We start from the raw sequence: 13,423 nt of genomic DNA, 5'->3' as shown, positions 1-13,423 counted from the left end.
CATACTTCTACACAAGCTACTACTTATAACAGTAATTCCTTTACATGTGTGAGGTACGACACAACATAACCTTAAACATCTTTGTCTGTGCACAGGAGAATTATATGCGGTAAAAGTGGTGGTAGTACAGTAGTAGTTCCAGTGAGTCAATAAATTGGGCATAATAACATTCATTTCGGATGTCACATAAAAATATTTGGACATGTTGTTGTAATACAGCCACCTGGGTAAATGTCCTGCTTTTTTGTTTGTGCTCGTAACTAAGCACTGCAAACTGTTCATTTACAGTCACTATTGCACCTAAAAAAAAAAAAAATCACTTACACTGCACTACTATCACTTTAAAGCCTCTGTTCATAATTTACTTGCACTATATCCATTGCACTACTGCCCACCATAGCCTTATTTATTTATTATTGTTATATTCTTACTTCTGTTGATAGCTCACCACAGTATATATCCATTTTCCTTAAATTTCTACTTATGTACATATCCACTTACAATACTAACTTATTTATTTATGCAATAACTGGATATCCTGCTTTTGCTGCTATTGCACTTCTGGTGAGACCTAAACTGCATTTCGTTGCATTGTATTTGTTCATGTGTAATGACAATAAAGTTTAATCTAATCTAATCTAATCTAAACTATACAAATACAGTCATTTTATTAATGACAGAGAAGTTAAAAACCCTACTGCAATCCGTTGTTAGTAGCACAGCGTAAAGGTTAAATAGGGTTTTTACACCTTGGCTAAGTACTTCCGGTTTTTGTAAAAAAGGTCTAGATTCTCTCTGGTGCCACAAATTTCCTTTTGTTCTAAGCTGTCACATACCGACAATCTGTATTTTCTTATGCTAACTGACGTTAGTGATTGTTACCTGCCAATAGGTTTTCATGGAAAGCATTTATGCATATAAATGTGCATATAAATTATTTAGTTAAAACATGCACCTCTTTTTCATGGCCTGCTACAGGGCACCTGAATACAATCAAGTCATTGTTTATAACGTTAGTCGCCTGCTACAGTGACAAGTAAAATTGTCAGCTGAAACCCAAACTGCATCGCAGCTCCCCCATCGGCGTGTGCGCGTTAATCCGTAAATGATAATCAGTGTAAAGCTGTTCCAGTAGCAATAGGTAGAAAAGCTCTAGTACAAGACCATTTAACATTAATATATTGGGAGATAATGTTTTGTATTTCTTGTCTATTCTTAGATTATTTACTTCAATTAACTGTCATTTAATATTAATATTTTACATTCCCCGAATGTGGTTTTTCTAATGCGCGCGCACAACATGCGCGCTCTTGAGCGACTCCACAGTCAGGAAACATCCGGTTCCTCAGTGTCATATGACAAGTGCTGTACTGTCATTATTTGGTACCAGTTAGCAGAGGACACCGTTAAACGCTTACTTTCTCAGTTTTTCCTCTTTATCCGACAATGGCAACCTTGGTGGCAAACAGGACGATGGACGTCAACGGCTTGGCAGCAGCTGCGAGGACACATACCCAGGCTGTGACCAGAAATTACATCTCCCAACCGAGGCTGAGTGAGTAACCGAATGCTAGCAGGCTGCTAAAGAAGCTTGTGGCTAACAAGGTTGTGTCATTCAGTGAAATGGGAAACGTGTAAAACCAGGGAATTCAAAGTTTGCTCGGTGCTGGTGCAATATGTAGCCTTTCATTTGGAAAATATTGATTAGAAGCCCTTAGTTAGGATCCAGAAAACAATCTTTGGCTAACATGCTGTAACGTTAGCACGGATCAGAAATTATTAATATTTAAATTCCAGGAGAGTTGATTTGCGAACTAATACAACATATCAGTTCACGGCGAAACTGTACAAGTGTCCAGTCATGACTTTGAATGTAATGTAAACGTTATTCCCATTGAACCGCAACACAGCAGTTGGGTGCGATTATTATCTAAAGTCCGCTAATTTTACGTTGAATACAAGTTACTGTTGTATTTGTTTTTTATTGTAAGAATAGTCTAACACTTTTATGTACTTATGTATTTATAAAACTAACTACAGTAATGTCATTGTTAAACAGCGAGGCACCTAGGTTAGCATTGTAGCTAGCTATAGCTAACAGTGGCCAGTCTAAAGCTGGATCGATTTTAGCATTTGGCTAACTTTACACATAACGAAGCGTGGTATATACATATGAGCATATATAATCATTGGTCTGCAAATGTGTATAATGTTCACGGCGTTAAAGCTAAACGATTCTATGATTTCCTAACGTTACATCTACATTTCTTTTGCGGTGTGGATCAGTGGATCGCCACCCAGTCAGCTAGCTCGGGTGGTAGCCACACAGATACCATGGATGCAGCCGAGTTGCTAATTAAATTTTGTTCGATCACTACTGACTTCAGTGTCCTTTCTGTCGTCATTGTTGTGTGGCGCTATAGATAGTTTGCTTCGTCGTTTTAGTAGCTTCAGCATGTTGAGGAACAGACGGACAGACAGATGAATGATCTGTCATGTGACTAGATCACATGAGTGCTGCAGCCTGCGGTGGAGTTGATGGGATCAGTTCAGTTGTTGTGCTGACGACAAAGAAGTGAACAATAATAATAATTAAATATTAGCTACAATAGACAACAAGCCTAATAAAGGTTACTATGGAAAATGTTTGTAGTAGATATCATGCTGTTAAAATGTTGCTTTAAAGGTTTATCTATTTGACAAAAATTAAATCCCATAATGTCTTGTTAGTGCCACAAGAAGATGTGATATTCCACAGGGAATATTGGCGCAGTGATTTCTGCCTTTTATGTATCCATTAAAGTCCAAAAGACAATATACAGACTTAATTTGTCTCATGTCTCATGGCCCATTTCCTCTGACCTCTGGCATCCACAAGGTATTTTCACTGAGAGAACTTCTTCTCGCTTATATTCTTTTTCAGACCGTTATCTGAAAGACAATGGAGATGCTTGTGCAGTACATGAGCAGTTTCTAAAGAGCTGAGACTAGACTACCCCATCTGGCACCAACAACCATGCCATGTTCAAAGGCACCTAAATCACCTTTCTTCCCTATTCTGAGGCCTTGTTTAAAATTCAGCACATAGTCTTGACCATGTCTACATGGCCAAACAGATCGAGTTGCTGCCATGTAATTGCCTGATTCGATTATTGGTTTTACCAGCAGTTGAACAAGTTTACCTAATAAAGTTGCCAGTAAGGATATATTGCTAATGCTGATTATGTTGTAATTGTATTAGTATTTCCTACATATCACTGTCTCCTGACTTTGGCCATTTAATTGCTTACAGTCAACAAACATGAGCAGTGACCTTGAATAACATGATGCCACTCATCCTGTGAAGAACTTTATAGATATATTACAGTACCCTTATTTATTGTAAGGTCCTGGATTTACACACATTACAGTTAATAGACACAATTTATTGTTGAATTAGTCACTTTATGGCATTTGTTATCATAATATAAATAGAACAACATTTTCGAGGTTTTTATTATATAATGGGAGATAAAAGGATGGAAGGTGAAAAGGCCATTAAGCATATATCCAGTGCAAGTTGGCAGTTTGTATTAAGTTTGTTGCTGAATTAACAGTTGCAGATTATTTCATGTTAGGTTAATTAAGTAACTTATCTTAATTAAATTGGTTACAAATTAACTTTGATGAAATGTAATATTTTACCATCTACTTTTGTATAAATGATTTTCTTTACTGTATGTAGAGGAAAGCTACAATTGGATGAAGTGCATCAGGCTTAAAGAGCTAGTATTAAAATACTTAAATTAATCAATAGGGTTTGAACTGAGTGCTCTTGTATCTATGATGGTCTGAATACTGTTTCGTGTTATTACTACTGTGCTGATATTTGGATTATAAGAGGGTGATTATACTGTCACATTGTTCAGTGTTTGAATTGATAAATACTGTGGTAAGTTGTTCAAAACAACTGTAATTTATAAAACTTCACATGTTTTGATTATTTGATTGAACCACCTGGGTTTTAATGAATTCTTCAGTCATTAAAATAATGTTCCATTGTTTTCCTACTAAAATAAAAAACGGGAATTTATCCTGATCCCGATCTACATTAGTGACCTTATTTTTTGTATTTATGTGGCGGCCATACTTTGTCTTTTGTATGTGCTCATTATATGATTTAAATCAACAGAGGGAGCTTCACAAATGTTGTTGTCGTTTGGCACTTTTTGTGTGAGCCCGAGGTTGAGCCCTTACCGTGACTTTGATTATGCTGTCGAAGGCAGCCTGAGTCATGAAGCCAGCGAGGTGATGGTTTTTCCTTTGTGCACATGTCAGAGAGGCAAGCATGGACTAAAAGGCTTTTAGCAAACTCGAAGGAAATGACTTAATGGAGCTTGGACCATCTGAGAGCTAAGCAAAGAGGATGCAACATGTGCTAAAACCCTTGTCCTGAAAACATCTAACCATCCTACTTCTGAAATGCTCTAATTTTGTTGTAGCAGAATGGCTGCCCTTTTTTTGTTTTACCCCCCACCCCCCCCCCCCCACCCCATGAAACACATTACCAGCACCGGTCCATTCTGATGATGAGGTAACAATTTGGAGCCAGATGATAATCTCAAGTAACAAAAAGTTTTTATGTGCCCCTCAAATATTGCAGGGTGTGAATTTATAATACATGTTGCATGTCCCTGCTGGTGGCTACAGGAGATATTCTTAGTTTTTGTTTTTTTGCTTTTAACTCCCTTTTATTGTTTTAGGTGAGGCCTAAGTGTGCATGTGTAGTTTTATTCTTTTTTGCTATATTATGAGTGCCAGATGTTGAGAAATAGAAAAAGTTAAGACTCATACACCAAGTTTTTTTATTCGACTCCTCCACGACTCATTTAAGGCACTGAAACTCCTGATGACGGCAGAGCACAATCAGCTTCCACGTGATTGGCCGGAGGACAAAGAAACATAGACGGCGCTAAAAGAATTCAAAGCACTTGTCATGAATTAAGTGTATTACACATTTCTGCAGTGCTAACAGTACTTAATGATCCTTTAGAGCCAGAAGACATAACATAATTTTAACAAGCTGAAAAGTGCTTTGATGTCAAGCCAAATTATCTCCATGTGTAAAAACTACAGCAGCATGATGTATCACTTTACATCGTCGTTGCGTCACGTGTGTCCCTACACTTTCTAGTAAGCTGCCAGCTTACTAAACTGAGCTAGTCAAGTCAGGTGGCAATATATTTTGCAGAAAGAAGAAAAATGTTGTATTCCTATAAAACCTATGGAATAACCCTTCTCTGAAAATTGGCAGTAAAAAGGAGGAACGCTGCCATATGCGCCAACACTTTGTACAGCTGTCTTGATAAGCCAATCAAGTTGTTTTTTGTTATTTCACAAATAAGGTTTGTGAAATGAAGAAATATTTCACCCAGTGAAGTGGTGTGTGATGTTTTTTTGGTTGTTGTTCTTCAAGCTCATTTTCATACAACAACACAGATGAGTAAACTAGACTGGAGTGTTGGTTTTAGTGTCTGTATGAATACAGCCGAAAATACATTTAAAGTAGAAAATAACCAAACGTGTATTTTGGTAAAGCAAACGTCTATGTAGATTGTTGGGAATCCAAGTTTGTATAGTATAGCAATTTACCAGACATCAGTCTATAAGATCACAATGTTGAGATGAATTTTCACTTCCCTATTGACTTGACAGAGCTCAGAGAGGCAGCTATTGAAAAGCCACTGCAAGACAGAGCATGAAAATAAACAAATACAGAGATTTCTCATCAGACCAAGTCTTTTCTTTTAAGAGGCCTTTGTCTCTCTCATGTCAAATGTGACAAAAGCTATTAGCCCATGAAATGGCTTGCCTTTGTTTTAGTAGTGCATTCTGTCATTTAGTGCTATGAAAAGACATCGAACAAGGCACTATACTTCTTTGTAAAGATTTAATTAATGGTAATAATGTAGTCACGATAAACAAATGTCTCATCTGTCACTATGAAAGTAATTTCTATAAAATCAATGTTATTTTTGTTACAGTTCTATAATCCCCATTCTAATTAGGCTTAAGCAGCTAGCTTGTCAGTGGAAAAAAGACTCTCCTGTGGGCGTTTGCCATTCTTTTCATGAAAGAACATAAAATGTAGGCAAAGGATTTGACACCATTTCTTTCTGCTGCATGAACAGAAACCCATCCAGTGGTACACACGTTTCCCCGTCTACACATCATTCATTTTCTCACATTCAAATGATTTGTAGGGTCATTTATTTAGTGTTTGGTCATTCAGTAAGTGGAAGTTGGTGTGTGTTTTCAAAAACATGAAATTCCCCCAAACCTTGGTGTGCGACAGTAGAGGTAATTTAAGGTGTGAGCTCCAAGTGTGTTTTGTTTTTGTATACTGACTTACATACATTTTACTTGTTTGCTTATTTGTTACGTTTGGTACTTAAACACTCAGTGGTGCTGCTGTGACCCCAATTTGTTTTTCTTTTTTACACAGGATTTTGTCAATTTCAGTATATATCATAGCATTTGTATGCACGTCTGGCCCTCTTATATATTTCTCTGATTTATTGCACTGTCAGGGCTACATAAAAGGTAAAAATAATAGAATATTTTTTATATCTTAAATTGCGTTGCGCAAGTAAGATATTTTCCTGTAAGCAAAGGTAAGTGAATATTAAAATGTCTCTTGATCAGTCACAATTTTCGTCATTTTGTTTTTTTTCCACACATAATGTTTAAAATTTTAAACGTATTAATATTATCTTTTATGGAACAATGCTAACAAAAATTTAGCTGTAGCATTTCTGTCCTGTTAAGAAATATCTCTAATCCTTTGTTTGAAGTATTCCTCTGAACTAGTCTGTAGTGGGGCCGTGTACTTGGACAGATAAATTGTTCTCAGTTTTTAATGTTGCTCCACTACTTGCTTCTTCTGTCACATGCAGAGCTTCAACAAAAATAAGCAATGTTGGTGATGAAATAATGTTTAGTTTCACTCCTGCAAGAATACGGCGTGTAATCCGCTGCCGCAAATCAAGTTGTTATTGTTACCACTAGCAGCTATAAGTAGATGTTTCATCTGCTTCAGTTTATTTAAGACCAGAATTGCTTGGTCTATCAGAAGGTGATGCTACTTAGCTTTGCTACACAGCATGTTTCTTGGCAGTGACATTTTGTACACATACAGTTGTTAGAGTTACAAATTGTTTGTGACACAGTTTGTTGTTGTGCCTTTGTGTTTTACCTTGTTTGAGAGACATTATTGGTAATTATGCTGTAGTGACAACATTGAGTAAGGGGTGTAGACACAGTCAAAAGCCCCCCCCCCCCATACAATGTACTTATTGATCAAGTATTACAGCTGTTTTCAGTTGTGACCTTATGGGTGTGCTGGGGTATGAAACATTTTTTAACATTAGCCATTATACAGGATGAACTTAAATTATTTTAATAAGGTTTCGTGGGAGTTGTTTTGTTTTGTTTTTATTTATTCTTGCCAACATTTTTTTCACTTGACAGTGAATCTACACGGATGACTTCAAGCTCACCATCCCTGAAAGGCTTAATGCTGCTTTCAGGGGCATATGCAGAATGTGTTTTTCACCCATTATACAATCAAGTTTAAGGGGCGTCTATAGCTCAGTTGGTAAAGGCAGTTGTCCAAAGACCACAGGGTCAGTGGTTCAATCCCCGGTCCTGGTTATATGTCAAAGTCCATTTTGTCCAAGCCAGGGTTGCATCTGGAAGGGCATGTAAAACTGTTCCAAATCAACATAAGGACAATGATCTGCTGTGATGACCCTGAACTCATGATAAGCTGAAAGGACAAAAAATAGTGTCTATCATATCAATGATATTTGAGTGTATATGGCAGGGACAAAGAAGAATATTTCTCTTTGCCAAGTGTTTGGTTTGTACTTCTTAAGGTTTTGCCTGACGGCCTCTCAGTCTTGCTGTACTTCTCGCCATAATACCATACACACCAATACCCTGTTTGTGTAAATTGTGATGAAGTCTTTAACGTTTGAACCTATATTCCTACACTATACTACTCACCATCCAAAGAGTTCCACAGATCCTGTGTGGCCCATTTGCCTTTTTTAATACATTTTAATGGAATAAAGTGTCCTGTAACAAACTTCTGAAATAATAATTGTTAATATTACCACTGTACAGCTTTCTTTTCTGAAAGTTACATCTGTTTCATTTAACCCAGAATATTAGCATTATACTGTATGTAATTTAATATCTGAGAAGAGATTGTTTGCATTTGTAAGTATCGTAAGTTAATGAAACACAAGGCAGTAAATGACAGTTTTGAGATCGTGCAGATTTTAATGGTAACTTGTCTGCACTTATATAGCACTTTTCTACCTGTTGGCACTCAAAGTGCTTTACACTGCTTCTTATTCACCCATTCACACTCACAATCAGACACACTCATACACCGATGGGGGAGCTGCTATGCAGCTGGCCAACACTCACCGGGAGCAACTACGTTGGGGTTCAGTGTCTTGCTCAAGGACACTTCGACATGTGATCGGAGGAGCCGCGGATTGAAACAACAACTGTGAGATTGGTGGACGACCGCTTTACCTTCCTGCCCCATAGTCGCCCCTTTTTAATAGGTCATAACGTATTATGTAAAATATATCACACAAAAAGGGTGAGGATTAAAGACGTTTTGTCAATTCTTTCTGTTTTAATTAGAAATGTGATCAATCAGAGCAAAACAATGAGAAAATTGTGAAACCACTCAATGAATATTTTCTACACTTTAACAAAACAGATAATTTGCCACATTCACTCATTTTATATTTGTCTGGCAGCTGCAGCTCATGCCTCTAAAAGCTGTAAAAAGCTTTTCAGAAAGTTACATCATTGCGACAAAACAGGCTGAACGCTTTGTAGTGCACATCCACATTATTAATGCTTCATGAAGCTATTTTGAAGTTTGTAAACAGTGGTAGGGAAGCACAGAGCAACTGCCCGTTCAGGTGTCGCCACAGTGGACACATTGATTTGGCTTTTTTTTTTCTTGCCACAACCTTTCCATTTTATCCAGGGTCGGAACTGGCACCAATGTGGCCCACGATGGCTGGGCAGGGCCACAGTTGGTGAAGTGGGATTCAAACTGCAGCCTTCTGTATCCCAACCCTATCAAGCCACCAAGTAGGGGAAGGACAGCACCAATTTAAAAACTATAACAACCTGTATTCTGGCTCACTTGAAATCAGAGATCGTGGACACTTTAAGATTTAACATGGTGGGTGCAGCTCTACAATGAAGTACAATTTTAAACAATATGTGTGACACATAAATCAATATAATGGAAAAAAATGGCAAACTCATGGATGTAAAAGTGAGGACAATGCAGATTCGGAGGCTACAAAGGGAAATGAAGGTAAATTAACTATGAAACCACGCTACATTCAGCTAAAGCTGTAGTTACTGTAGGTCTCTGATCACTGATATAGGTTAAAACATTCTTTGAGAATTATTGGCAGTGACTGAGTGTTAAGACTGAAGAGTACAAACTTTACCGAGTACACGCTGGTCCCGGTTAGTGCCAGCGGTGACTTATTCAGACTGGCACTGACCAGGACCAACTAGGTTTGACCAGTCATCACGCCCAAGTCACATTCTTAATCTGCTGAACAGTCATCAAGTGTCCGCCTGCCTTAATGTCATTTCATAGGGTTCCTTTGTGTTGTAGATTGCCTTGTGTTTCTCTGCTTTACGCATCTGACATTTCTCTACAGATGTCTCAGTGCCCTTAACTTGTCCAGTTTACCTCTAAGTAGAAAATCACCCTAAATCATTAGCATTTTTTTTACCTCGTTATCCAATCCAATTAATTGAGAGGCCCTATGATTGACACCAGATTGCAAAACAGGCTGATAAAAAAAATAACACGCTGAGCGAAGACGACACCTAGGGAAACCAAGAAACCATCAGCCAATTACCAGCTTAGTGGAGCAAGTTAAATTTGGAATTAGCTGGTACTCGAGTAACATTATCATATGTAACACATTTAAAAATTTGTCGTCGTACAGAGCATCTTTTTATTTAAGTAAACTAGCTAAAAAGCTAAGATTAATCTGTAAGCAGTACTTGATCGACAGCAATTTTATTCTTCGATTGTACGAAGATTTGAAATATAGACTTGCTGCAGGACCCGGAGGAGCAAGCAGCACTCTGGGAAAAGCTTGTGTTTGCCTAATGAGCACACCTACACCACCCATCCAGCTGGACTACTGAATTCTGGTAAACTGTCTCAACCGTCCATCACCAACCCCTAGCTCCTGCCCGTGCACTGTTTTAACACAAGAGGCTGTGGTAAAACACAGTCTGACTGAATGTAACCTAAATGTAAAAAAAAAAATAATCTGGGGGTTATAAGTAATTTTATCAATTTAGTGTATTATCTCACTGTTACACAGTGACACATGTTTTTCACTGTGTGTGGTGACAGAAGGGGCTGATGGCTGGTTTTAGGTTTGAGGCAATTAGCATTCCCATGTCCAGTGGGGCTGTGGGAATACTTGAAGTAGAGGCTAAGACGTGATTGTGAATCTGCACATCACAGCAGTCACGGCTTTGTAGCGCTCATTTATTGTCAGAATGATGATGCGGCCCCATCTCCATCCCAGCTCCGACCCCTGTCCTCCCCTCGCGCTCCCCTCTCTTTCAACTGGGAAATTGAATTGTGTTGGAATGCTCTGTGCCTCTTTTCTCTGGCACTTGAATGGGCTCTTTAGTATTTCACACCAAGGTGTCCTTCAGGGTGCGAGGTCAGGCTACCAAAACAGCTTCTAGTGGCAGATTAGGACCAATTAACATCTTTGTACACAAAGGGCTCTGGCAGCTGAACAGGCTGCAGGGCGACCCACACTGCTGTTGCATGCCGAGCCAGGGGACCACTGCACTTGAGCTGAAGTAGAAAGAGGGGTGGAGAAAGTTTTCAAAACCTAATGGGAAATGTTGCTACTTCACACCTCATGAACATATAGCCCATTGAGCAATCGTTATCTTGTGAAATGAGAGAGCAAACTGCTTTTTTTTTTGTCCTCGCAGTAATATGTGAAAGGGTACCTTGAACTGTTTTACTTTCCTTTCTTTGTTGACAGGCTACCATCTAGGTCTAAGATGCACAATGCTTGCACAATCAAACATTAGCAGCACTGCAGGGCCCAAATAACTGATAAAGTTGCTTTAGATTGCAATTTTGGGCATTTTCTAAATTTATCAAATTGTCTACAATCCCCATACAGACATGAAAACCAAAATCCATACATGGATGTTGTGTTTTACACTATCAATGCTTATTAATGACTAGTGAATATCAGGTTTTAATTTAATCCTAATTCAAACAGCAAGTGCAACTTTTCAAAGTCCCTCCCAATATTCAAAAAACTGCTGGAAGCAGAACTCATCCGCTCCTTCCTATGCACTTAAATCTATTCTTAAAAAAAAAACTTCCTTTCTGCTTTCTTGCAATTACTTCTCATGAAATGTAAACACCTTTGCTTTGATGTCATTGACAAATGATCCGCTGTGGCGACCCTGAACTCACAGGATAAGCCGATTGGAGGACCAAAAAAAAAAAAAGAAAAATCCAAAGGGCAAGTTTATAGTGTCCTTTTCTACTAATAATAAACTTATACAAGGGAGAAGCCTGTTGGCTATCGGCATCCTTTGTCCAGTTGCAGGCACAAAAAATGGAACGTTTTATTTTATCTTGATCTGTTGATAATCTCCAGCTAAAAAGGTAAATGAGGCAGGTTAAGGTGAAATGGTTTCATCACAGGATGGTTTGATATTTTCTTTTAATCTCATTTGTTTCGTTTTGCAAAGAGTCAACTGTTTATGGTCATTTTAAATGTATGTTTGTACGTCTCTGATGAGACGGATGGTGTGGATGTCAAATATAGCTTGAATGACAGAAGGTAAAGTCTGTTAAAATTTCTAAAAATTACATTTACCTCCTTCCATAACTGCTACCAAATATCTACCATTATCATGCGGAGACTTTATGGATTTCTAAAAGGGTCATATATAATTATGCAGCCCAATTTTCCCTGCATCATTATTATCACCCTTTCATAAATAACCATATGTATCTCTTTTGAGACCTGTGGGCAATTTCTAGGTTAAGTGTAGTTATTAAGTTCTTTTTCTAAACATTGCCAACATTGACAGTCTGTCATTTGTGAGGGTAAAAGGGGCTAGCCATAAAACAAGAATGTGGTGAAAATTTGATGGAATTTTAATAAAAGCTTTTTTTATTTGTATGTTTTTATGCAAAGGGCATGTTTAGCAGGGAGGAGCTGTCTGAGGTTAAAGTATAAAGATGTCCATCAATGTGATAATAATAATAATAATAATAATAATAATAATAATAATAATAATAATAATATTAATCATCATCCTTAAAATTTCTTGGAACAGTTTTAAAGCCATGTTGTGATGTTCACTGGGGAAGTACATATTGTTGCGGATTTTATATTATATGTAGGACAAGTACACTTAGTGTACAATATGAATTTATTATACATGTAAATGTCTGGGAAATTGGTGTAACCCTCTGACATCTATATCTCAAGATTTGCTCTCTGGCTGCATGGTTAAATTGAAATATTCTGGTAAATTGATAATCCAGGAAATTACGCTACTTGATCCCTTTGAGTCAAATATTTCTATGAAGCAGTCCTGCTCATTGGTTCAGCAATGTCACTCAAAATGTCTGAGGATTTGCTTCATTCACCTGAATGTGGTCCCTGAGTCATGAAGTGAGATAACGATGATTTTTTTTTTTGCAAAACAATCAGACCTTTCCATTTATACTAGAATATGGGGATGAGAAAACCTTGCCAGAATGTCCACACTCCCAGGTAATAAACGTGAGTAGATCCTTAGAAAAAAATCATGCAAGTACCCATGATCACACTTGTCTGTCTGTCTGTCTGATAGAGGGTTAAATGCAGGTGTGTGGGGGAAATGGCTGTATTACTACAGTGCTTTGAAAGGTTATTTTATTGAGCTCTGCCTAATTAGTGGCATAGTGGCTGCTCCCCACTAAGCTTTAGTGCTTTATGTTCATACCAGTCTTCTCTAATTTCCTTTCGCCTTTGATATCAGCCCAGAGACTCATGGTTTGCACATAAAGAAAAACACCAGACCGTGATAGAAAATCCAGTGGCAACAATGCCACATCCCCTCTGCCTTTGTTTCTATGTGTTTGTATCCAACCTTCCACAGGTCTGCAGATGTGCAGAAGGAAGGTAATTTAAAGTGGCAATTGATTTTTTTGCAAACTCAGTAAATCGTCTGATTTCAGCGGAGCAAGTGGTATTGCTTGATTGAGGAACAGGTTAGGGCCACACTAGAGATGTTAATTGCGAACTGGTCCCAAATCGTCCAGTCCACAGGA

At 37.9% G+C, this 13,423-nt stretch overlaps 1 protein-coding gene across 1 annotated transcript in view; it reads left to right on the top strand.

Annotated features, from left to right (window-relative positions):
* The first annotated feature begins 1,334 nt into the window (after positions 1–1,334).
* atp6v1ba (ATPase, H+ transporting, lysosomal, V1 subunit B, member a) overlaps positions 1,335–13,423 on the top strand; it is a 40,498-nt gene continuing 28,409 nt past the window's right edge. The window contains exon 1 of the mRNA XM_067475831.1: positions 1,335–1,555. Coding sequence (XP_067331932.1) covers positions 1,447–1,555 — 109 coding nt within the window. The 5' untranslated portion in view covers positions 1,335–1,446. The remainder of the gene's footprint in view (positions 1,556–13,423) is intronic.

This window comes from Channa argus, chromosome 1 (assembly GCF_033026475.1).
Source record: "Channa argus isolate prfri chromosome 1, Channa argus male v1.0, whole genome shotgun sequence".
In the NCBI taxonomy this organism is placed as follows: domain Eukaryota; kingdom Metazoa; phylum Chordata; class Actinopteri; order Anabantiformes; family Channidae; genus Channa; species Channa argus.
The sequence above is the reverse complement of the archived record's forward strand: the minus strand, read 5'-3'. Positions and strand labels throughout refer to the sequence as shown.